This window comes from Lotus japonicus, chromosome 3 (assembly GCF_012489685.1).
Source record: "Lotus japonicus ecotype B-129 chromosome 3, LjGifu_v1.2".
Classification (NCBI taxonomy): domain Eukaryota; kingdom Viridiplantae; phylum Streptophyta; class Magnoliopsida; order Fabales; family Fabaceae; genus Lotus; species Lotus japonicus.
Genome location: NC_080043.1, coordinates 12,775,317 through 12,800,217, shown reverse-complemented (window position 1 = coordinate 12,800,217; position 24,901 = coordinate 12,775,317). Strand labels below are relative to the sequence as shown.

Below are 24,901 nucleotides of genomic sequence, written 5' to 3'. Positions count from 1 at the left end.
TCTTGTCTTGCATGTGTATTCTCACACATAAAGAAATAATCATGATTTTTAACACTCAAACAATAATTACACTTCACATATACCACATTTTTCATTGTATTTCTTTTTATTACGTTACGACATATATTATATGAATCATTTTTCTATTTTTCTTTATGTTCAACTTTTAATATTTCAGGTGTACGCGATATCAACTTTGTGGTGGTTTTAAGCCCTTGCAAGCTTTTACTTTTATTTCATTTTTAGCGGCTGTTTAACCACTGCAAAAAAATGATTACATGTACTTCCGCCTTCTGACTCACATTTTTTTTTATAACAGATATTAACGGTAGGTACTAAAGTCACACTTCTCTCTCTAAAAAGACAGCGGTCAAACACTCACTTTACTCTGTGTCACTCTCTTTCCAATACTCTATTTTATTGGTTGAAATCTACATAAAGTTCACTAAATTACATGGCACTCGAAATTGAAAGTAGTGTATGAAATTGCAAAAATGTTTTATTTACACTTGTAATGCAGCACATATAGATAGAAATATAAGAAAAAATAGAAATGAGTAATATGATATGTTTTTTTTATAGGCAAATGTTAGTTGTTAGTAATTTTAGTAAATTAGTTTTCTTCATAATAATATGATAAGTGATGTGATTTGAAATATAGAGATATAAAAAAAGTGTAAAAATAAATTGATTATCACTTAGTGTTCTTACCATTCCTCTAAAGGGCATATGTACAATCCGTCAGCCGTGACGCTAGCATTGAAGATTTATTTGTCATTTTGTGGTTTGTTTCAAACGTCGATTGTAAGAGAAGTCCTCGTGGTTGTGTTTGTGGAAGACGAAGTTGTATTAATTATCCACCACTCACGGTCACATGAACATGCATGTATGTAATGACTAATGAGTCAACTTCTATATTCCTTTTTTACTTGACTTGTTTCAGCACCACAATTATTCAGTCTTCGGAGATTATGTTCACTTCTAACTTCTCCCCCCACTTTATGTAACTGTCTGTCACTATCAGTTAGCAACACTTTGCTATTTCTCCTTTGCTACTACTAGACTACTACTTTATTTCCTTCTAAGTTGTATCTATCTTCATTTGCTGCATGAAGTAATCTTGCTAAGAGGATAAAACATGTGTTGCCTTCAAATTGATTGGTAAAAGTCTCAGATGGGTTTCCCTGCAAACTTATTGGAGCTTATCTACTTGAAAATACATTGAATAAGCTCCAATAAGTGTTTTCTGGTTTGCATCCAAAAAGGTACTAACATAGTTAGTTACCTGTAGCTGGGTTTAGGTTGGTTTTATTTTCTGAATGAAAAATGTGGGAATCACACTCACATTCTTCTTCCTTTAATTTCATCTAAGGTGATTTATTTTCTCTTGTTGTAACATGATGATGTTTTTTTGTGTGGTTTAATGTTGCAGTTACACCTCACTCTTGAGTTAGAAAAAGAGCTCTTTTTGAAGCATCATTGGTTAAAATCTGTGTAGGGTTTGAGTCAATTGAGTCAGGCAAAGATGGGGTTTGAACCAGTGGTTTGGTATTGCCAGCCAGAAGCAAACAGTGTTTGGGGTAAAATGGTGGATAGTGCTTTTGGGTCATATACACCTTGTGCAATTAACACTCTTGTTATCTCCATCTCCAATTTGGCTCTGATGGGCCTGTGCTTGTGTCGAATATGGCTTACCATAAGCAATGCAAAAGCTCAGAGGTTTTGTTTGAAATCAAATTACTATAACTATGTTCTGGGAATGTTAGCTGGTTATTGTGCTGCTCAGCCTTTGTTGAGATTATTTACTGGAATTTCAGCCTTCAACCTGAATGGGGAAACTGGCTTTGCTCCTTTTGAGGTGGGTCTCTCATTAATTTAGATTCCCTGCAGTTAAAAATTCCTAAATTTACGCAGTCAAAAGAATTTGAGACATGCTATCATGATCGAATGGGTTAAACTTTAAGCTGATCACTGCGGTCCGATCTTGATGAAATATATGAGCCAACTGATCTTTGATCAAACGGTAGGGTTTAGATTTATTGACTGCGTGAATTTAAGATTGTCTTGACTGCAGGAAACCCAAATTCGTCTCTCATGCATACTCTGATTACATCCCTTTGCATGAATGCATAGTATCTTCTGTCTGTTAGAAATCCTATAGAACCACACACCACAAAACCTTAGGCTTAAGGCAATGGGTGTGTGTGTTCTTTATTATATATGCACTTGTGCACTTGCTAATCTTGGCAATGTGGAACTTCTTTGAGTCACCACTTTATTATCTCTATTACTGTCATCCAAAGGTGCAATTGATGATGACTTTAGTTCTTCTAGTGATGCCTAGGAATTATAGGCCATGCAGCAATAGAGAAATATGTACAATTTGGTTGGAATGTGCAATTTTAACCTGTTTCAATTTATGTTCTTGTAGATAACAGCTCTGATCATTGAATCACTAACTTGGTGCTCAATGATAATTCTCATCCTCATGGAAACCAAGGTTTATATCCGGCAATTTAGATGGTGGGTGCGGTGTGGAGTTATTTATGTTTGGGTAGGAGATATTGTAATGCTTAACCTTCTTCTGTCCGTGAAAGATTCCTGCAGCAGGTTAGCTTTTGATTTCAAGTTCAACACCTTGCCTTTTCACTTCAAGATAAAAAATGCACTCTATTTCATATTCGATTTTAATTATTACATTTGAATTTTCCAGGCACTAACATTTTGTTAGCTGTGATTGCTTAAGTTGCATCATGTTATTTTTTTGACATATTTCATTACATTGTGATGATGGACATACCCAATGAAATGTCTTCTAAGTTCTAACAATAAGTCTGTTCATAATGTTGACAATAATGAACGTTCTCCTTTAGTTTATATCTTTTTAATATGTTCTTTCACGGAAAAAAATATTTCACTAAAGGATCTGGCATTTCTGAAGTGAGGGCTGCACTGTAGAAGGTAAAGTGTGGGTTGTAACTATTAGTTAAAATGTTAATGGTTGAGATCTTGATTAAGCACATAGACATGTATGATAGACTATGAAGTTGTTGAAGTCTCAACATTTTTAATCAACGGTTATAGCCATACACTCTACCCTTCAAAGTGGATCCCCCACTTTAGAGTAATCAAATCCTTCTCTATAAGTGTAACTGAAATCATGTCAAGATGTAGAATTTTATCTTCTTTGTAGTTAAATTAATTCCATAACTGGGTACAGAAAGGATATTAAGAATTAACACAATGAATGTTTCTCATCAGTTTGAATTTAGTATGCATGAAATTTCAATTGAGTTTGAATGCACAAAAAGACTTTGGACGAGGAAATGATTTTTGGACTTCTCTAGAAAGTGAAAAAGAAGAAAGAGAAACTATATGCTTCATTCTGATATCTGAATGGTATATTCAGCACCATACTTATGGTTTTATTTCACTTTTTCAGATCTGCTCTGTTTCTCTATATTAGCACTGTTATCTGCCAGGTACTTTTCTGATTTCCTCCTCTTTAATGGAACTCAAAATAATCTTCACTGTACTTGTATTTTGAATTTGATCTCATTTATAGCTGTAATAACAGTGTTGTTTTATTAAATCTGGCTACCGGCTGACCAGATATATTGAAGCTTATGAAGCTAGGCAAGGAAGGCCTGTTTGCCTTTGCCATGGAGTCTTTCCGGAAACTTAAATCAAGTCATCTTAGATTTAGATAATATAAAACCATTCACGTGTCTTCATTCAACAGCTTAAACTTTTGAGATAATTGGTTCATGACTTGGTATCAAAACCTTTATGACTACGTGGTATGGAATTTGATTATTGTTGCCCCCGTTTTTTCAATAAAAAAGTTCAATGTCAACACAATGAAGGTTGACATGTGCACCATGACTGCCCTACAGATGAAGGCCAGTGGGCTTTTGTGTGAGGCTAGTTAGAAATATAATATAAAACAATTTGACTTCACTAAAAAGCTTGAGGTTTTGGGATAGTTGTTTTGTGACAAGATTAATTTGTATTTAGATATTACCTAGATCCAATTTACAGTTAAAAAACTTTGCAAATATGGTCTTTGTATATTTGGATTTGAAAATTGCAGCTTTTACTGCTAGCTTAGACTGGCTAAAGAGCAACCGACATCAATGAATTGATCTAACATATGAAATATATTACTGAGTATGGTCCTTCAGTAGCATGGGATGTAAGTAGCAGCTTGCACATTAATGCAGATTGCGATTGAAAATTGAAGAGTGATTAGTGTGTTACAGTTTTGTTAGTTAGGCCATCATGAAACAGCTGGGGTTTTCGGCATTATGTGATTCTATGCGATCGAGTTATGCACATTCAGTTACATCAAAATGAACTTATTGTGGCTACTTTTCTGATGTAGGTGTTGTTTGGTACCTTGCTTCTTGTTTACATTCCTAAATTGGTTCCTTATTCTGGATCTGATCATGTAACAATGTACGCTGAGCTACCTGACAATGGTGAATATGAACCACTTTGTGGAGAAGATCAAGTTTGCCCTGAGATGCGTGCCAATCTATTCTCTAGTAAGTAATCCCAGAATTAGACATGTGAATAATTCGTAGTCTTACCAATTCTCTGGCAGCAAAGGTTGCTTACTTGTGTTTCTTTGGTTGTTTTACCTTCTAGTGCAATCAGACAGTATTTGTCTTTGTAACTTTACTTATTAGTAGTTTTTTCTGCATTCTTTGAAGGATTGTGTTTTGGATGGATAACTCCACTCATGCAACAAGGATACAAAAAACCCGTCACTGAGAAGGATGTTTGGAAGCTAGACAAATGGGATCAAACAGAGACATTAACTGAAAAGTTCGCATTCTTTCTCCTTGCTTGTGTGTAATTAATACATTCTGTATGCCTAATTTAAAGTGTTGAGAGTATCAGTTGAAATTTCCAAATAAAATAAGAAAGGGAGATAATTATTGGAGCCATCCATATTGGTGGTTCCCATGCGTAGTAAATTACCATGCTCTAGGGATTCATCTGGCTCTTGAAAAATATACATTCATCCTTGGTGTTAATAATCTGATGTTAATTAACGGTCTTGGAAGTGTCAACCATCACAATATATTGGTGTGTCAGCCTAGCATAGGCTCAGGTGTAAAGGATGCATCCTGTTGTAACTAATTCTGTTAAGCTGAGCTATTTTAGAACTGAATTGTTATTTCATTGTGGTGGTTTTGTGTGTTTCCATCATTGAACCTTGGTGTGTGGGATTTTTCCTAATATAAAGTACTTTTGACTTTTGCAGGTTCCGAAGATGTTGGATGTTAGAATTTCAAAGCTCTAACCCTTGGCTTTTAAGAGCATTGAACAACAGCCTGGGAAAAAGGTGCATATGTTCATGATATTTAGTCTTTCCTCTTAATTTTTAAATCTTTGTTTGGACTCTTCAAGATGACCTTACTAATATTGTTGTCTCACTTTTTTATTTGATTGGCTTGAAAAACGATTAGGTTTTGGTGGGGAGGCTTCTGTAAGGTAAACATTCTGCCCCCATTTTCAGTCTCTGACTTAATTGCTTCGAATGAATCTGTGAACATTTTCATATCTCAAGTTACTTCTGATTGCAGGTTGAGAGGATTATTTTCTCACTAAAACTACAAGGCTACAGGCCTTTTTACATTTGCTAGACACTTAAAGTATGCAAAAAATTATACATTCATATGCATATGATAGTTATTGAATTTTGAGTGTGCTGAATCCTCTGGAACTTGGACATTTTTAATGATTTTGCAGATTGGAAATGATCTTTCTCAGTTTGTGGGGCCTGTTTTGCTGAACCATCTTTTAGATGTAAGTTATTTCTCCCTAAGCTCAAATTGGATTGATGTGGAGATTGAAAATAACAAACGCAAAGAAGCACAATCATATGATCAACTTTTAGCCCTTATCTTTTAATCTTGGTTCTGTAATTGCTTACTTCACACATCCAAGATATGATGCTATGGTGTATTTTTTTCCGCAGATCATATAGGCTTAGTCGGAGAGTAAAGAGAAAAAATAAATTAAGAGTTTGACATATGGAAACAAACCTTAGGAATTCATCAGGTGTGATCTGTGATAGAAGTTACCACTCAAACTCAAAGGACAACTTTACCAAATAGCTATAAGACTTGCAATGTCATACAGAGCTGAACGCTGGGCAAGAAAGAGCAAACAAAAACGTAAGCCCAGTGTCGTGGAGATGGGGATGTTAAGATAGATGAGTGTGGTACATAAAACAAGCTAGGGTTAGAAATATAAATATAATCTTTAAAGGGAAAGGTTGGTAGTTCTCATTGTACAATAGATAGTGGAGTCTTGTATTAGCTGGTTTAAGAAAGTGTGAAGATGACCCATAGAAATTAGAATCATCAGCAAGGAGGAATGATCAGATAGTCCAATAATTATTGACCAAAGAAAACAATAGGCTAAATCATAAAGAGAGATTTAGAGGTAAATAACCTATCTTTGAACTTAATACATGAAAAGGCATTATATAGCATCGTTTGATCCATGTAGTCAATTACTTCCAGTGGGAAAAGACTTGATGGTGTGATTCTGTGCATATTATCAACAATGATTTAGATGATCGAAGTTACCTATTTTCTAATTGTAATTTTGTTTTATGTTCATGATTTTATTTCTTCAATTATGTTTGTGGCTTGTTCTTGCTACATTATAGTTTGCCATGCTTATTTTGAATGTGCAGTCGATGCAAAATGGAGATCCAACTTGGATTGGTTACGTCTACGCCTTCTCCATATTTGTTGGAGTGGTATGGCTACTATCTCATAATTAAAAGTGTTTTGGTCCCATTAACTTTATTTAAACTATAATTTAAATATAGACTTCGTTTCACATCGATTCCATGTTTCCATGATTTTCTAACCATATAGATAAAACATCATTAATATAGAATATATATTTTGTGCCTATAAACATAAAGCAATTGCTGGGATGTGTTACTATGAGTTATAAGAGAAGCCCAATGAAGATGATAGGTACAGAAATATCTTGAATAATAATCACACAAATCCTGGATGTTCGAGAGCCATTCCTCTCCCAATACCACAAGTACAGAATTCCTAAATAATCCTAATAGTGTGATAATTTCCCAATTTATAACTTCCTAATAGCAATAAACTGCCTCTAACAGCAATAAACTGCTCCTAACAGTAATAAACTGACTTAATAACTAATATAATTACTTAATAACTGCCATAATTGCCCCTGTTCCAGCATCTGATAGGTCACTCCTTATCAGAACATGTTAAGGTTGTACTGCAGAATTGAGTAGGTATATGCTTTTCTATATATACACATATAAAGGGGTTGACATAGAAATTGTAATGGTCTGTTTGGCTTGAGAAACATTTTCTGTTTTCATTTAGTATTTTCACTAATAATTAGAAAACTTGTACCTTATATTCTTGTTTCCAAAGATTTGAATAGGAAATAGTTAAAGCAATAGTTTTTTTTCCTTACATTTTGAGAAAATGAAATGAAAATTAGGTGGCAATTCTGTAATTATTAGTGAAAACAAAAAATGTTCTCAAACCAAGCAGACCCTAAGATTGCAAGAATACCTATATATGTATGACTGCTTATCGAAAAAAACCTATATATGTGTGACCACTAACCCTCCCTCTCAAGCTAGATAATAGGTATCATTCTTCCTGTCTTTTTACAAATAATAATAAATCGCTGTTCTGGACTGCTTTAGTAGAGCCCGTTTGTATGGAGACCAAAGAGCACTTATTAGACTTTATTTAGTGAATTTTTATTAAGTGCTTTTTGGTCCGTATCCAAACACGCTCATAATCAGCTAGCTTTTTCCTATTTGCCCCAACCAGCCTCCTTCTGTCCTGCAGAACTTGATACCCCATATTAACCCACAATTCATATGAGCTCTGGCCCTTTTTCTGTTTCTGCTCTGGATCATTCAACAATATTTTACTTCTTACTTTTCCATGACACCAGATTGTCCCCATGAAACACAGATTAACCAGTTTATGTTTGTGATTTTACTCCAAAAGATCAATTACCCTTTCTTTCTCATGCAAGTTTTTATTTTCATATAAAAAAATTCATACAAATTTCATATTTCTGCTTTTGCTTTTTTCAGTAACCATCTTTTCCCCCATGTCTAGGACAATCACCATCCTAAATAAGTAACTTATACGAATATCTTTAGTGCATGAAAATTGATAGGAATATACATTTTAGTTTTTTCTCAGTGGATAGTCTTTGTCTTTGATATCACAACTATTTTATACTGTTGATGGCATTCAATAAAATGAATAAAATAACAATTAACAAGTGTTTCAACTCTTTTCAGTCAGCTGGTGTTCTATGTGAAGCACAGTATTTCCAGAACGTTATGCGTGTTGGTTTTCAGCTTAGATCAACATTGGTACGCTGTTTCTTTCTCTTACGAGTCCACCAAACCTGTTAATCCAATCTGGACAGCCCTTAATAAGCTGATTTTTCTAAATTTATTATATTTATCTACACAGTTTATATTATGTGACTATGTCTAATTATAGGTGGCTGAGATATTTAGAAAATCTTTGAGGCTAACACAAGAAGATCGAAAGAATTTCACATCTGGGAAGCTTATGAATATGATAACAACAGATGCGAACGCACTACAGGTTCATTTCCTGCTTATGCTAAATAAGCACGTCTTTTCAGAAATACACAAGACATATGGATTGGTTTAACTATTGAAACCCTCTTCCTATTTGAAAAAACAGCAATTGTATTTGAGAAAACATGTCAATGAATATAGATCAATTAGACCTCACATCTAGGTCTATTTATGCCTGGATAAAGGGCTGCTTAATGTATGTCGTACAACTATTGACTGCAAATTATAACTATAGACAATGAATTCCAATAAAAGCTCATAAATACTATTATGATTTGTAGCCTATTTTCAGCCTCCAAAGATGCTACCATCATTACTATAATTCTCAAACAAAATTTATCAGCAAATTGGAGTCTCAATTATGCAAAGTATCAACAAAATTATCTTTCTTTGTCAAACTAAAACACAGGATGTCGGATCCTGATGATGAGGGGGTACAATTCAAGTTCTTCTCTTTATCTCGGCTCTAATTTGGTCTCTTGGTGGTCAAGAAAGAAAACAATGGTAGCTAGACCCTCTACTGAAGCAGAATGTTTCAGCTTAGCTGCTGCTACTGCTGAATTCCTATTACTGCAGGCTCTTCTATGTGAATTACTTGTTCATCACTCCATCCCATAAGCCTATTTTGACAACTTAGCGCCACGTTTCTCTCTCATAATCAGTGCTTCGTACCCTGACTAAGCACACAGAACTTGACTTGTTTTTTATTCGTGAAAAGGTCCTCGACAAGTCTCTCAAAATTAAGCATATACCTGAATCCTATCAAGTGGAAGATGTTGCACTAAGTGTCTCACAATTAAACATATACCTGCATCCTATCTACTTGTTACCCTTGAGGCTCAAACCATCATTTTTCCCGAAAGCAAAAACTTCATTGAAAGAAGAAATCGTCATGAGAACAACCAGCTCATGAATAGGTAATGCTAAAACCCCCCAGGAAATGCACAAAAACAACCAAAAAACCACCCCAACACAAAAATACCTGAAAGAAAGTTCCAAATTTAACTTTCTCATGATATCTGTTTAACTATAAGAAATCATCAGTCATAAATGCAAGTACTCATATATTGAAATTTGTTCTTATGCTTTGGAATGTAGACACTGTTACTGTGGTATAAATTTCATCGCTAATAACTCCTTACAATATTCAGCAAGTATGTCAACAACTTCACGCACTGTGGTCAGCACCATTCCGTATCATCGTAGCTATGGTTCTCCTATACCAGCAATTAGGTGTTGCGTCCCTTCTTGGATCACTAATGCTAGTTCTCATTGTCCCTCTACAGGCAAGTTTTATCTCTGGTAGCTCACAGGCATGTCTATGTATCGTTTTTACTTTCTGAAAGACAAATATTTAGTGGAGAAAGGATCAAGAGAGAACCCTTGTCTAATGCTTGACCTCTCTCTATTGTTTATTATATAATACTTGCTGGAAAATGTTGGGCGGTGTAGAACTTAGTATAAGTTGAAAATGATATTTTTGGTATCTGGTTTATTCACTTAACAAAAAATATTATTTTTTATTATATGACTTTCTCTCGAATAATTAAATAGAAAAACTTTTTATTGTTTTTGAGAACAGACATTTGTGATTGGCAAAACGCGAATGCTATCAAAGGAAGGACTAAAACAGACAGACAAAAGGGTTGGTCTCATGAATGAAATTCTGGCTGCCATGGACACAGTAAAGTATGAACATGTTAAAAAAGTTTTCACTTCCAACTTTCAAGTACAGCTTGTGTCTTTACAGGGTTTCTGATATGCTGAATATGATTCAGATGTTATGCATGGGAAACAAGCTTTCAATCTAGAATTCAGAGCATACGAGATGAAGAGCTATCATGGTTCCGCAAAGCACAGCTTGTATATGCTGTATGAACCTTGATATGATATTAAAATTTAGATTGTTTCCATATTTTTCTACTATCCAGTTTCTGATTGATGATGCCAATTGATGGTTTTGAAACTAATCATCTTTCAAGATGTTCTATCTAACAGGAGAACTTGATTCAAAGTATAGGATCATATTCCCAAGAATGATATTCCTGGGAATCCTATCTGGGGTAAAATTTTATTTTCAAGATAACTTCCTATCCCATGAAAGAAAATAGGTAAAACATGAGTAAACTACTTTCACGGGAATCAATAATATCCAGGAATACTTTTTCATAGGCCAGGTTTATTCTTTGACATCTAAGGGTAGCTTATTAGTAGATTTAGGGTTGGCATTGATTGCATTTTAAAATTTAGCCTGGGCCTAACTCTACTCCAGAAGTTAGCTCATGGGGTGATTATTACCCAAGTCATTATAAGGACTATTTTTCCATATATCTGATTGATATTGGATCATAACAGTTATATTCCTATGTTTACTTTCCTAGGATTATTTTTGCATACCTTGAAACAAACACACTCTAGGAGCACGGAATTATTCATTTGCAATAATTTGAGTAACTATATACACTAGGTAAAAGTAGAACAAGAATGATGACCTAAAATGCTCAAAGTACAGTACACTCAAATTTAATATACATTGACCTATCAGTATAGAATTGTTTTCAAGGAAACGGTCACCTAACATGATGTGGCTTAGCGTTATGTTGTTGGACCTCCTTTGAGTAGTAATACTTGTATTTTATTTTATGATATTGGAGCAACGTCAAGGCTGAATGTGAAGGAACATAGTACTGTCTCTTAAATTTGATAAATGCGGCAATCCATGCTATTAATTCCTATGTTTGGGTCTATTTCCATAAATACTTTGAAATACTTTGGGACTATTCATGTTATATTCACAAATATGAAAGCTTGTTTATGAGAATGACAAATTATTTTTTATCTAAAGTATTGATGTGAATGGTTTGAACATCAATGAAATTTCTATAGGGAACCTATTTTCAGTTTGTGCAATTACTTATTTCTACATATGCATGTGCACTAACAATTTCTTAGGATGTTTTAAACAATTTGAAATTTTGAGTGACATGAAACTTTCTTTGTAACTACTTTTCTTCTGTTGCAGCTCAACTCTTTTATATTAAACAGCATGCCAGTTCTTGTGACAGTGACCACATTTGGAATGTTTACTTTACTTGGTGGAGAATTGACACCTTCAAGGGCATTTACCTCGCTATCTCTGTTTTCAGTTTTGCGGTTTCCTTTATATATGCTTCCAAGTTTACTAAGTCAGGTTGTCATTGGCCCTTATCATGTTCAGTTAATTTTTTGTCCCAATAACTGCATTTTTGTGAACAATAATTTGGGAGAATTCCAAAAAACGTATTCTTGATAAAAAGATTACCATGTGACTCGAAGTGGTCATTTATGCCAGTGAAGCTAATCACTGAGTGAAAAGGTTTTCTCCATAACATTTATTTTTAATAACTTCAAATTGTGATTAGCATTTCCATACTGGTTTTAGGGAAAATATGACATTCCTTTCGTTGGAGATATCAAATATTCATTACTGATTATCTTTTCTGACAGATAGCAAATGCAAAGGTCTCCTTGCAGCGTTTGGAGGAACTGTTCTTGGCTGAGGAGCGAAATTTAAAACAAAATCCACCTATTGTACCAGGACTTCCTGCCATCTCAATTAGTAATGGATACTTTTCATGGGATCCTAAGGTCAATATTTCAACAATGCTTGTGGGAATACTATTATTTTGGTGAAGCTGTCCTTTTGTTTTTCAACTAATAACAATATTAGAGACAACAAAATACTAATATCTAATATTTCCATTTCATTTTTTTTAAGTGTAGAATCTCACTATGAATGCAGAATAAAAATAATAATAATTACTAAAAATATGATATAAAAACATTCATGTGTCATCTCCCAACAGCTTCAATTTTTAGGGTAGTTGGTTCGTGACATGGTATCAGAGCCTCTATGACCAAGTGGTCTGAAGTTCGATCATTGTTTCCCCTATTATTCCAATATATGAGCTCTTGCGTGAGATGGCGTAAATATAATATAAAAATCATTCATGCCTAACAACTTAAGTTTTTGGGACAGTTGCTCCCTCCATTCTGCCCTAAGCTTACAAGTTACAATATGTCTGGAACCAATTGTTCAATGCTCCAGAAAATTATCCATTAGCCTATAACTCTAATAAACCGTCCATTTGGAATGTGTTTTCTAGGACAAAAATAATTTCCAATGATGGCAATCTTAAGTAGTTGTGTATTTGGATAATGATGTATTAGGAACAATAATGTCTGAAAATAGTTATCTGTTAATAACTGCTATGTAGCACCTGTTATCAATTTATGATAAAATTTATTCGAAGTAATTAGAATGTATTATGAATATAAGGTGTAGTGTGGTTTAGGCAGAGGTATGTTTTAGTCATTTGTAATGTTAGACAAAGACTGTTCTCTGTAGGAGGCTTTGGTCTCTGGGACAAGTTCATTGATGTTGTTAGATTTGAGACTTTTCTCTTTCTATCTATAATTACCTAGTTAGTCATGATAACCAAGTAGTAATGATGTAGTAGTAGTTAATGATGACTTAGTTGCTTTGTGCAATGGTAAATGTTAGTTTTAGTGTCGTACCCTTTTTCCTGTTGGACCTTTCACAGTCCATCCGAAGCTTGTAATTTCCTCTCGTTGCTTGTAAATCTGTTGTCTGCATTTTCAGTGTTTTCCGTGTTCCTCTGTTTTTGTAACAGCTGTATAGTGTGTGGTTTCTGTTTCAGTGATATAACTATTCAATTTATCTTTGGTGTTCTAACACAATATAAGCCAGATCAAAGTCATCTGGAATACGATAGTCATACTCCTTGTTGGTCTTATTCTTAGGAGACCAAAGTAAACTGTTGTCTTTGATGAATGTGATGCTAACGATGGGTTTTCTTACAACAAGCTATAAAAATTCAGTTTTAATTTTATTTATAATTCTGATATTAGTAGTTGCTCTTCACTTTATGTATGAAAAATCCATGCAATTTACAGGCAGAGAAGCCTACATTATCAAATATCAATTTGGAAATACCAATTGGCAGCTTAGTTGCAATTATTGGTGGTACTGGAGAAGGGAAAACATCACTTATTTCAGCAATGATTGGAGAGCTACCTCCATTAGCAGATGCAAATGCTACAATCAGAGGCACTGTTGCTTATGTTCCTCAGGTTTCATGGATTTACAATGCTACAGTGAGTTTTCCATTGTTTATGCTTCAAAAATCTATATTTTATCCATAATAAGTTTAAAGTGAAAAAATAATACTATTTTACCATTTTGAATCGTTTCTTATCTCAGGTTCGTGAAAATATATTATTTGGATCAAAATTCGAACATGAAAGATATTGGAAGGCTATCGACGTCGCTGCTTTACATCATGATCTCAACTTCCTACCTGTAATATTGTTTATAAAATTTCATCTTCTCTTTTGCTTCTCTAAATTATTACTGATTTTTTTTGTGAATAAACTCATGTATGTCCTTTCAGGGACGTGATTTAACAGAGATTGGAGAAAGAGGAGTGAATATTAGTGGTGGACAAAAGCAAAGAGTTTCCTTAGCTAGGGCTGTATACTCGAATTCGGATGTGTATATATTTGATGATCCTTTGAGTGCTCTTGATGCTCATGTTGCACAGGAGGTATTGTTCATATCAAGCTCTAAAGCACAAATTCTTGCTATAATATAATTACAATCTTTAATAGAGGCATATGCATTTTATGGGATTGCCTTTCTCCTGTGGTATAAATATCTTGAATTGCAGCTATCTCCATTAATTGTTGATTAATAATCTGAAGAAAAAGCTATGATCATAGTTCAAATAATCTGATCTGCAATGAATTTAGGTTTTCGGCAACTGTATAAAGGAAGGGCTGCGAGGAAAAACCAGGGTTCTTGTCACCAATCAACTACACTTTCTCCCTCAGGTGGATAAAATTATTCTGGTTAGTGAAGGCATGATTAAGGAGCAGGGAACCTTTGAGGAGTTGTCAAAATGTGGGCATCTATTTCAGAAACTAATGGAAAATGCAGGGAAAATGGAACATCAAGCAGATAGTAACGAAGATAGAGATAGTCATGATAACGATTTACCCTTAAACAATGAGGCAATTGTAGAGTTACCAAATGGTGCAAGCTATGAAAAGAAGGGAAAATTACAAAAATCAGTACTTGTTAAGAAAGAAGAGCGGGAGACAGGTGTGGTTAGCTGGAAAGTTATAACGAGGTATGATTTCTATGAAAACTAAAATATAGATATTATAAGAAATATTCCTATAAGTTAATGTCTTGAACCAACTATACAAAAGGCTTAAGTTGCTTGAAGCATGGACGTACCCCTACCTTGTACTCAAATTCAACTTTATATTAGAGGAAGGAGGACGGCGAGGTTCATACTCTACATATTTGGTAGTAGAGGCTTAATATTATGTCTCAACCACAAATTACAACCACCCCACTTTGGTTTAATTTTCATATGGATGCTTTTGTGGTGTCTGTATAAAGTTGTACTTCTTTTCATTCAGTAACCCTTCATTGCACATTTTCTGCTTGGATTGAATTTAGATGCTCTAGTTTTGTTATGACATGTAATTACAAACCCAAATTTACAGGTACAAATCTGCTCTGGGAGGACTGTGGGTAGTTCTCATACTCTTTGGATGCTATACGTTAACAGAAGTTCTTCGAATTTCAAGTAGCACATGGTTAAGCGTTTGGACATCTCAAGATTCTGCTGCAGCTGATGAAACAGAATATTTTCTTTTCATCTATGCACTTTTCTCATTTGGACAGGTAATTTGCAATGAGTTTATATTTACCATTTCTATCTTCTCAGTTCTCACATCCTTCCAAACTCCAATATTTAAATTTCTACCCAGTACTTATCATCTTTCACCTTACTTGTAAGGAATTAACATTGTTCAAGAAAATGCTCATCCTTCAACTAACTGTCTAACTTCCCATAGAGTACCTTTGTTTACTTTCTTCAATTTTAGGAAAAATGAAATGAGTATTTCCTTTGCTGCTTTCAGGTAACTGTGACACTTGCAAACTCTTATTGGTTGATCATTTCAAGTCTTCGCGCTGCCAAAAGATTGCATGATGCCATGCTAGATAAAATCCTGAGCGCTCCAATGATATTCTTCCAAACCAACCCTGTTGGTCGCATAATTAATAGGTTTGCAAAAGACACGGGAGATATAGATATGTATGTTTTTGCGTTGGTGAATGGGTTTCTGGGGCAAGTGTGGCAGTTAGTTTCGACATTTGTTCTTATCGGCACAGTGAGCACCATATCCCTGTGGGCCATAATGCCACTACTTACCATCTTTTATGCAGCTTATATTTATTACCAGGTATGTTCTATACCTTGTCCTTAGCTTTAGAGTAATGAGTAATCTCGTGTAGAAATGTTTTACCTTGCCAAATTGATTTTACCTGCTTTTGTAGTATAGATTCTCTTTTATATCTATATAGAAATGCAGATGAACAGTGACTAAATAGTGGGTTAGTGCAAACTGGATGTTTCCAGAATAACTTATACTGAGAGTTAGGATTTTGCTTTCATCAAAGTCCAGGTTAGGAGTACCAGCATCGATTCGGGGCTGATCAGGATTGACCAAAATCCAGATTTTTCTAGAAATATTAGCATTCTGTTGCAACTTGTACTTAGGGTTACAAGGGAAAATATTCACATTTCTGGACATTGGTATCCTTATACAGCACAGAGATTAATCAAACTGTTTCCTGATGCACACTTAATACAATTATAATCTCCAAAATTCATAATTGAATCATAGTAACATTATACCTGCTAGATCCATTTCCTAAAGAAGCCGGGTTGATAGTCCAAGTAACTAAAATCTTAACTTTTATCCTTTTTACTAGCAGTAGCAGGAATAGTTAAGATGAATAATATTTCCTCTGTAATAAAGCTTAATCTATAGACCTTCATATACACACCGTTTCTTATTCTCCACTGCGCCTCTGTAGTATTCTTATTCTTTGCAAAGAAGGTGCAAGGTAAAGTATAGGTCAGTGATGCAGAAACTATTGGAAGTTACAAACCTTTGTAAAGAATGTCTAAAAATGGATTTCAAGTGAAGGTTTGATGACAAAAAACATCATTTTGAATTGACAGTTAACACTAAGTGATCATGGTTTTAGGAATTGACTTTTCCTGTTAACACCATGCCTAACAGAGCACAGCTCGAGAGGTGAAGCGCTTGGATTCCATTACAAGATCTCCTGTTTATGCGCATTTTGGGGAATCATTGAATGGTTTGTCAAGCATTCGCGCTTACAAAGCATATGATAGGATGGCACAGATCAATGGAAAATTCATGGATAACAACATAAGATTCACTCTTGTCAACATTAGTTCGAACCGGTGGTTGACCATAAGGTTAGAATCATTAGGAGGCCTCATGATTTGGTTGATAGCAACATTCGCTGTCCTGCAAAATGGAAGAGCTGAAAACAAGGCAATGATTGCGTCTTCAATGGGCCTACTTCTCAGTTACACTTTGAACATAACAAATCTCTTGAGCGGTGCCCTCAGACAAGCAAGCAGAGCTGAGAACAGTCTAAATGCGGTTGAGCGCGTTGACACCTATATAAATTTAGAATCCGAGGCTCCAGGTATAGTTGAGGAAAACCGTCCACCACCAGGATGGCCGACAACTGGATCGATTGAGTTTGAGAATGTTGTTCTCACATACAGGCCTGAACTTCCTCCAGTTCTGCATGGAGTGTCTTTCACAGTATGTCCAACTGAGAAGATAGGGGTAGTTGGAAGAACTGGTGCAGGAAAGTCTAGCATGCTTAATGCGTTATTCCGGATTGTGGAACTACAAAGAGGAAGAATCACTATTGATGGTTGTGATGTTTCGACAATTGGACTAGCAGATCTGCGAAAAGTTCTCACCATCATACCGCAATCGCCAGTTCTGTTCTCTGGTATGCACTATATAACCTGAAATATTGTTCTGTCATATCTAGATAATCAAGCATGAGTTTAGTTTTAATCCACTTTCAGCAAGGCTTTTAATCAAGTCGCATTACAGGCCAATCCAGACAAAAAATGTTGTAGACTTGTAGTACCTAGATGTCTACGATACATCAAGTGACACTAACTGAGATTTAAAATTTAACTGTCTATGTATAATTTTTACACTATCATCTAATCACACATTAGCACATTATTATAAAACAAGTTTCAAGCAGTTATTTTTGTATTCAAACTCTCTTAGTAATGAAGCAATAATTGAGATGATGATAGTGTAAAATATGACATTAAAGATCAAGGTTAAATCCTAGAAAACTTATGTTCTAGCTCACTAATAATCCTGGTTATTAGTCCTATTCTTGGCCAAAATAGAATACAAGAATTATGGCATTTTTTATTGTAGTGTTTTAGGTTTTCACTTAAGTTGTGGATAAGCGTTTTCCAATAACTGGCAACTGCACTATACCTTTTCCGTTCTGAAAATCGTTAATCTTTCTCTTAGGAACTGTTCGCTTCAATCTTGATCCATTTAATGAACACAATGATGCTGACCTATGGGAATCTTTAGAAAGGGCGCATTTGAAGGATGTAATTAGAAGAAATCCACTTGGCCTAGATGCTCAGGTATTATGGTATAATTTTAGTCATTGAAGTTTCCCATATATACAAGAAGTATAAGTAGATATATAATATTTGAACATGTTTTGCATATATAGGAGTCATCATAACTTTATGAAGTGAATTTTATTCAAACAGTCTAGTTTTCTGAACAATAGTTGGAAATATATGATATGTTTTGTGTAAATTGGTTTTTCTTGGAGTGTTTTTGAGTTCTCAATTGAAAAGATGAAATTGACAATGTAGTCTCTTCTACACTTAATTAAGGTTTCAGAGGGAGGAGACAATTTCAGTGTTGGACAGAGGCAACTCATAAGTCTAGCAAGAGCATTGCTACGAAGATCAAAGGTTCTTGTCCTGGATGAAGCTACTGCTGCTGTAGATGTTAGAACAGATGCCCTTATCCAGAAAACTATCCGACAAGAATTCCAGTCTTGCACCATGCTCATCATTGCACACAGATTAAATACAATTATTGACTGCGATCGGATTCTGTTGCTTGATGCTGGCCGGGTAAATTCAATTAGCATAATTTACAGATGTTTAATTTCTACATGCTGTAATTATCATTGTTCTATCTGACCATGAAGGAGATCTAGAAATCAATTGGTTAAAATATGTTTCTGACTGTATATGACACTTATAACTGGTTCTCATACAAAAAGAGTTTTCAATGTAGTGCCTATATGTACAACCCCCATCTTTGGTATTGTCCCAGCCGTCTATGGCTGTTATACCACTACGAGATTGGCATTGAACTACCAAGAAATACAGGGACCAAATTGAAAATGATTGTTACATGTAAGGACCAAGATATTTCTAGTCCCAACACCTGATACTGATCTTCAATTTTCTCCCTTTGCACTCTTCTAGGATGGTATATAATTTCTCAATATGGAAATATGGATCGTGTTTAAAACAGTTTTTCTTACAATTTGGATTAGGCCTAACTCTACCTCAAAAGCTAGTTTAGGAGTGAGGATTGTTCTACCCTTTATAAGAACTAGCCATATCTCTAGTCAATGTGAGACTTTTCATCACGCCTCTCACACCCAAGGCTAGACATGGAATGAACATTTGCGGTGGCCCATATATGAGAGGTCTCCAATAAGTTGATGTAGGATAGACACTGATATCATCTTAAAATTTGGGTTAGATATGACTCTATCCCAAAAGCTAGCTTAGGAGTGAGGTTTGCTCTACCTTTATAAGGATTATTTTGATCATATCTCTAGTCAATGTGAGACTTCTAAACAATTTTACATGCCATAAAGATTTGACAAAGTTTTTTACTTTGACTTTATCTTTTCTGAGTTTGGTACTGGCTATGTTTAATTCCTAAAAACTTAGTTATAATTATGCATATAGGACTAAATTGAAAACTTTTTCACACAAGGACCAAATTAAGAATTAGTGTCATGAAAAAGGACTCAAAGTACATCACCAAATGAGTTTAAGCATTCTACATGGAGTGGATTCTTTTTTCCCAATCAAATTAGTCAACATTTGATAATCCAATATTAAGATTCGTCTTTCGTATACTTTCCAGGTTCTTGAATATGGTTCACCAGAGGAGCTCTTAAAAAATGAAGAAAGTGCATTCAATAAGATGGTTCAAAGCACTGGACCTGCAAATGCTGAGTATTTATGTAGCCTAGTGTTTGGAAGGACAAAGAACAATTCTGGTGAATATAACAAGGGGCAAGAAAGCCACACGAGACAGTTAGCTTTTACCCATTGGGCTGCTGCTACCAAGTTTGCCATAGCTTCTACCCTTTCTTCTGTACACAATAACCTTCAAAAGCCTAGTTCTAAGGAGAATAAAGATTTCCTTGATGAAACAAAGGATGCAGTGACAACACTTCAGGAAGTTCTAGAGGGGAAGCATGATGAAGCCATAGAAGAGACACTGACTAAATTCCATGTTCCAACATATAGATGGTGGTCCACCCTCCATCAAGTTATTGAAGGTAAACATACATAATCATGATATTATTAAGGCTTAATACATCAGAAGGCCCCTGAAATTGTAAAGGGAATCAGTTCCAGGGCCTGGAAAATTTTCGCATCAAATTGGGTCCCTAAAATTTTTTTTTTAATTCAATTAAGGCCAAATCTCAATTTTGTCCTAGTCATCAGTGACACCTGGCTTTTATAATTTTTTTTTAATTAAAAAATATTAAAAAAATAATTTTTAATTCCAAGTCAACAAAATAATCAAAAAAAAAAATTAAAAACTTAATAAAAACCTAATCTAATAATCATAAACTAAACAACCTAATAAACCTAATTTAAAAATCTAATCTTCAACACCATCATCTTCATCATTCTCATCTTCAACACCCAACACCTTCATCTTCTAAACCCAGCAACATCCACCCCACCTGCAACCTCAACATCCACCTCCAACACCATCCCCAAACCTCAACCTCAACCTCCAACCCCCACCCCCAAACGGCCAAACCAAAACTCCACCCAACCCCCAACTCCACCTACAACCGAAACCCCATCCCCACCCCCACCTGCAACTGAAACCTCCACCCCCACCCCCACCCGAAACCAAAACCCCAAATCCCCAAATCCACCACCAGGCGATGCAAGGAGAAGGAGTGATTGAGAGAGAGAAAGAAAATCTCAACCTCCTTGAGTCCCAAAACCCCGATTTAGAGGCGGTGGCGCTCCATCCGACACACCGCTGCAGCCACTGCGTGAAGCTTCTGTGGATGTTGGATGTGGTTTGCATGTGGGTTTTAGTCTCTTTGATTTTCTCGATCTGGACCGATTCTTTCAGATCTGGTCTCTTTTGTTTCTCTTTTTCTTTGTTTCTTGATCTGGTTTCTTTTTCAGATCTGGTTTCCTTTGTCCTTTAGGTTCTATGTGTTTTCCCCTTTATCTTTTCCTGGAGTTGAACACAAAATGGGTTGAAGTACATATAACATTCTTATATATGTCAAATTTCTTCAATTCTTTAGGGCCAGTAGTTGATTAACGAACAAGAGGTGCTGCTCAAACAGGTACCAGTTACAAGAGAAATAAAAAACAAAGACAGGGGAAAATGAAACAGGGGAAAAGATAGACAAAATTCAAATCAAAATAAAAAGATGTGCAGGTTCACGCAGCAGCATAACAAGCAGCAAGTTTAGCATATCAGTAGGCACAGGTTTGCAGGAGAGCAAAAGCAAATCAACCCCCCATGGTCGTTTGAACCTGAACCATGGTGTGCGAGGATGGTGCTTGATCTTGCATTAGTGATTATTAGATTAGGTTTCTATTTAGATTATAGATTTTATTAATTTTTTTATTTTTTATTTATGCTTCAATATATGAGTTGGTATTAAAAAATAAAGTTTTAGAAATTTTCAGGTAAAAAATAATTCCAAATGCCACGTGGAAAAGCTGAGTAGGCTAAAATTGAAGCCACTTCAGCATCAGACACACTTTGTCCTTAATTGAATTAAAAAAAAAATTTTAGGGACCCAATTTGATGCGAAAATTTTCCAGGTCCTGGAACTGATTCCCTTTACAATTTCAGGGGCCTTCTGATGTATTAAGCCTATTATTAAAATGGTTAAAATATGCTTTTTGTTCCGCACTATTGGAAATTATTGTTTAGTCCCTCTTTGTTTTTTTTTTAGACTTCAATTACTACCTTTTCGAAATAGTTATGTTTCAGTCGCCGTGAGGACCAATGCCAAAAGAAAAAAAAGAAATTTTGAGGACCATCTTTTTTAATAAAATTTCAGTCCTCGAAATCTTTTTTTCTTTTGGTATTGATCCACGCAGGGACTCTAAAATATGGCAATTTTAAAAATGCTGAAACTGAAGTCAAACAAAAAAAACAAGGTTAACTATGTTTTTGGTCCTCAAAATATAACAAATGTTGGTTTTAGTCTCTAAAAGAATATTTCTTAGTTTTTAATCCCTGGAAATACACATTTGCTATATTTCTTTTTTTTGTTACATCGGAAAGATAAATTACAACGTGCAGGAATTGAACCTTGGACCTCCCTCACCCAACTCATAGGTCCCTTAACTCTTACCACTTGAGTTATCATTCGGGAACAACATTTGCTATATTTCCAGTGGACTAAAAACAGACTTAAGCAAAAAAAAAAACAAAGGGGGACTAAAACCAATAATGCTGGGACAAAAACATATTTAAGCCTATTAAAAAAAACCTTCCTGATGGGCTCTGGGCTCATATGGAAGCATGGTCTCTGATTTTTCTAAGCAAGTACTCATGTTTCCTTTTTACTTCAAGTAATTTACTGAGTTGTCCTCAAGTCCTCATATATTTTCAGTTTCACACTTAAAGTAACATTATTTGTTGGAGCACAAGTTTTTCCATCAAACCACTACAAAATTAAAGCTGTTGATGCAATCATAAAAAACAATAACTTAACATATTTTAAGTTTAACAATAATATTTCAGCAACCAAAAATCCTTTTATTTTCCCTATTTGGAGGTATTTTAGTTACGTTATACCATGGTTTACAAAAAAACTATGCGTGCATCTGCACTTTGCTGATTCTATATTCAACTATTTCTTCAGGTCTTGCTATCTTGATCAGGTTGCCTCCAGACAACATTCAACAATTAGAACCTGATTTTGAAGGAAGATCCTTTGACTAACACATTTTGAGATATGAAGAGAGGAGTAATTATATCCAATCACATCTCGATCTAAAGGACAGTTGCAATCACAAAGATCCCTTAGATTTTCCCCCCTCTATAATTCTATCCTCTTTTTGTATTTTTTTTTTACATTTTCTATTTTCCCTCGTGTTAACAGGTTACTTTCCTCAGGAAGAAAATTGAGTTATCCAATTCAACACACGTTATTCTATAGGACCTGTATAACTCAAGTGGAATGGAGCACGAGTATCTAATTATATGGTACTTAGTTATATATAGTAAATCTAATGGTCATGAGTTATTAATCCATTCTCATAGTTATGAACCAACTTTATTTCTAAAAGTTGTCCTTAAACTTAAATAAATATAAAACTAAACAAAAACTGTACCTAATTTCTAAAAAATGTCCTTAAACTAAACAGAACTCGATCATTAATTATATTCAAGCATCTCATTCAAACACATTGTGCTAATTGTTGTCCCCCACTAGCTCTGTCAGGCCCAAAAATTAAAAATAGGCTTAATTCCAGTTTGGGTCCCTATGTTTCAGAAATGTGCGATTTGCGTCCCCCGTGTTTAAAACGTGCGGTCAAGCTCCCTGACGTTTCTAAAACGTGCGATCGAAGCCCTTCCGTCCATATCCGTTTGGTTCCGTTTGTTGACCAAACAGAGCTGCGTCCACGTATAATAAAACGAGCGAATTTACTCCCTGATCTTTCATCTTTGTGCAATTTGCCTCCCTAATGTTTAAAAACAGAATTTCAAAAAATAAATCTTTAACAGATTGTAACAAAAAAAAATCATTAATTTGTTTCAGAAAAAAAAAATATCATTATCTTGAATGAAAACAAATCATTCATTATCAAAGTAACACAACCTGAAACATTTAAATCAACAACAATTCAAGAAAAAAAAATTGAATCTTCAATTCATGTTCGTTAACAAAACAACACCTTTATCAAGAATAGTAATAACAATTTTCTCCCTAGTTCATCTTTCACTTTCAAACACACATTTCTCTCCATCTTTCATGAAAAAGCAGATCCAGCACAAACAAAAAACACATAAATAATGCAAGAAACCAGAAATCCAGGAAGATGGGAGGAGGTAAAACCCCATAAAATTTAGAGAGGGATAAGCCCTTTTCATCTCATCAGATTTAACCACCCATTCATCTTTCAGAATCATCGTTGCCCTCTCTAGCTGAAATTCGTGGCCATTACAAAACCTCAAAGCCACATCCAGATCTGCAGCAAGCCATCAGTTACTACCCAGAAAACCCTGAAATCATCAAAGCAACGAAACCCAGAAAGGAGAGTGGAACTAGGGGATTTGCAGGAGGTTGTTGGAACATGTTGCCATGCATTTTGTCAAAACAACCGATTGTCGAAGCAGATGTCGTGGCATCTGTCCTCGTGAAGCTAGGGCATCAGTCCTCAGCTTGTGTTTCTGTTGTGGGCCCTCTGAAGATTTACTGAAGATATGTTTTTGAGTTACTTGAGGAGCAAGTAGCTATTCCAGAAGGGTTTATTTGTTGGGTTGTTATTTGTAGAAACAATCTTTGTTAAAAGATTGGTTTCTATCTTTACTTGTGCAATAAGAAACCGAATCTATCAAGATTGCGTTTTTGAATTGCTGTTACTGCAATCTGTTTCTTCAGCCCGTGCCAACCCTAAAGCCCATGCTACCGCTGCTGAAGTCTATAAAAGGATGAAGACCTAAAACATGAAGATGACAGAAGCTAATAGAGAGATCAAGTGTTTTAGGATTTGTGTTTGTGCTTTGTCCTTTGTTAGTTGTGAATCTGTCTTTGCTCACTGATTCTATAAAGCAAAGAGAGATTCTGTGTGTTTGATTGCGTTCAAACTCTACTTGTTCATTGTGTTCACCAATCACTGTGGCAGTGATTGAGAGAAAGTGAGAGGGGCTCTCATACTTAGGTTGAGATTCTAAGTAGAAATACACTGGGTAGATTAGGAAGTGAACTATGAACTGAGTTGTTCATGAGTGTCTGTAATT

The 24,901-nt window shown here is 35.0% G+C and overlaps 1 protein-coding gene across 6 annotated transcripts; it reads left to right on the top strand.

The window, feature by feature from the left end:
• Positions 1 to 865: 865 nt before the first annotated feature.
• On the top strand, positions 866 to 23,191 carry LOC130749282 (ABC transporter C family member 12-like). 6 transcript variants are annotated; one of them, XM_057602615.1, is made up of 28 exons: positions 866 to 886; positions 1,433 to 1,858; positions 2,432 to 2,610; positions 3,443 to 3,482; positions 4,385 to 4,547; positions 4,716 to 4,830; positions 5,273 to 5,353; positions 5,478 to 5,502; positions 5,761 to 5,817; positions 6,716 to 6,781; positions 8,345 to 8,419; positions 8,553 to 8,660; positions 9,808 to 9,942; positions 10,239 to 10,345; positions 10,435 to 10,528; positions 11,679 to 11,846; positions 12,143 to 12,283; positions 13,613 to 13,813; positions 13,920 to 14,018; positions 14,110 to 14,262; positions 14,468 to 14,847; positions 15,233 to 15,413; positions 15,653 to 15,976; positions 16,823 to 17,579; positions 18,131 to 18,252; positions 18,514 to 18,759; positions 19,796 to 20,216; positions 22,800 to 23,191. In XM_057602615.1, the coding sequence occupies exons 2-28, from the start codon at positions 1,526 to 1,528 to the stop codon at positions 22,877 to 22,879; spliced, it is 4,851 nt and encodes a 1,616-aa protein (XP_057458598.1). In that variant the 5' UTR covers positions 866 to 886; positions 1,433 to 1,525; the 3' UTR covers positions 22,880 to 23,191. The 6 variants fall into 6 exon arrangements, with proteins under 6 accessions (XP_057458598.1, XP_057458597.1, XP_057458596.1 ...); XM_057602614.1 differs by lacking the exon at positions 866 to 886 and adding an exon at positions 917 to 1,161; XM_057602613.1 differs by lacking the exon at positions 866 to 886 and adding an exon at positions 917 to 1,265 and having other exon boundaries at positions 1,499 to 1,858.
• The last annotated feature ends 1,710 nt before the right edge of the window (positions 23,192 to 24,901 follow it).

Excerpts from the sequence above, each read along its gene's own strand:
- LOC130749282 (XM_057602615.1), top strand. The coding sequence starts at position 1,526 with ATGGGGTTTGAACCAGTGGTTTGGTATTGCCAGCCAGAAGCAAACAGT. Across the intron at positions 2,611-3,442 it reads GTGAAAGATTCCTGCAGCAG|ATCTGCTCTGTTTCTCTATA; the intron begins GTTAGCTTTTGA and ends TCACTTTTTCAG. Across the intron at positions 11,847-12,142 it reads TTCCAAGTTTACTAAGTCAG|ATAGCAAATGCAAAGGTCTC; the intron begins GTTGTCATTGGC and ends CTTTTCTGACAG.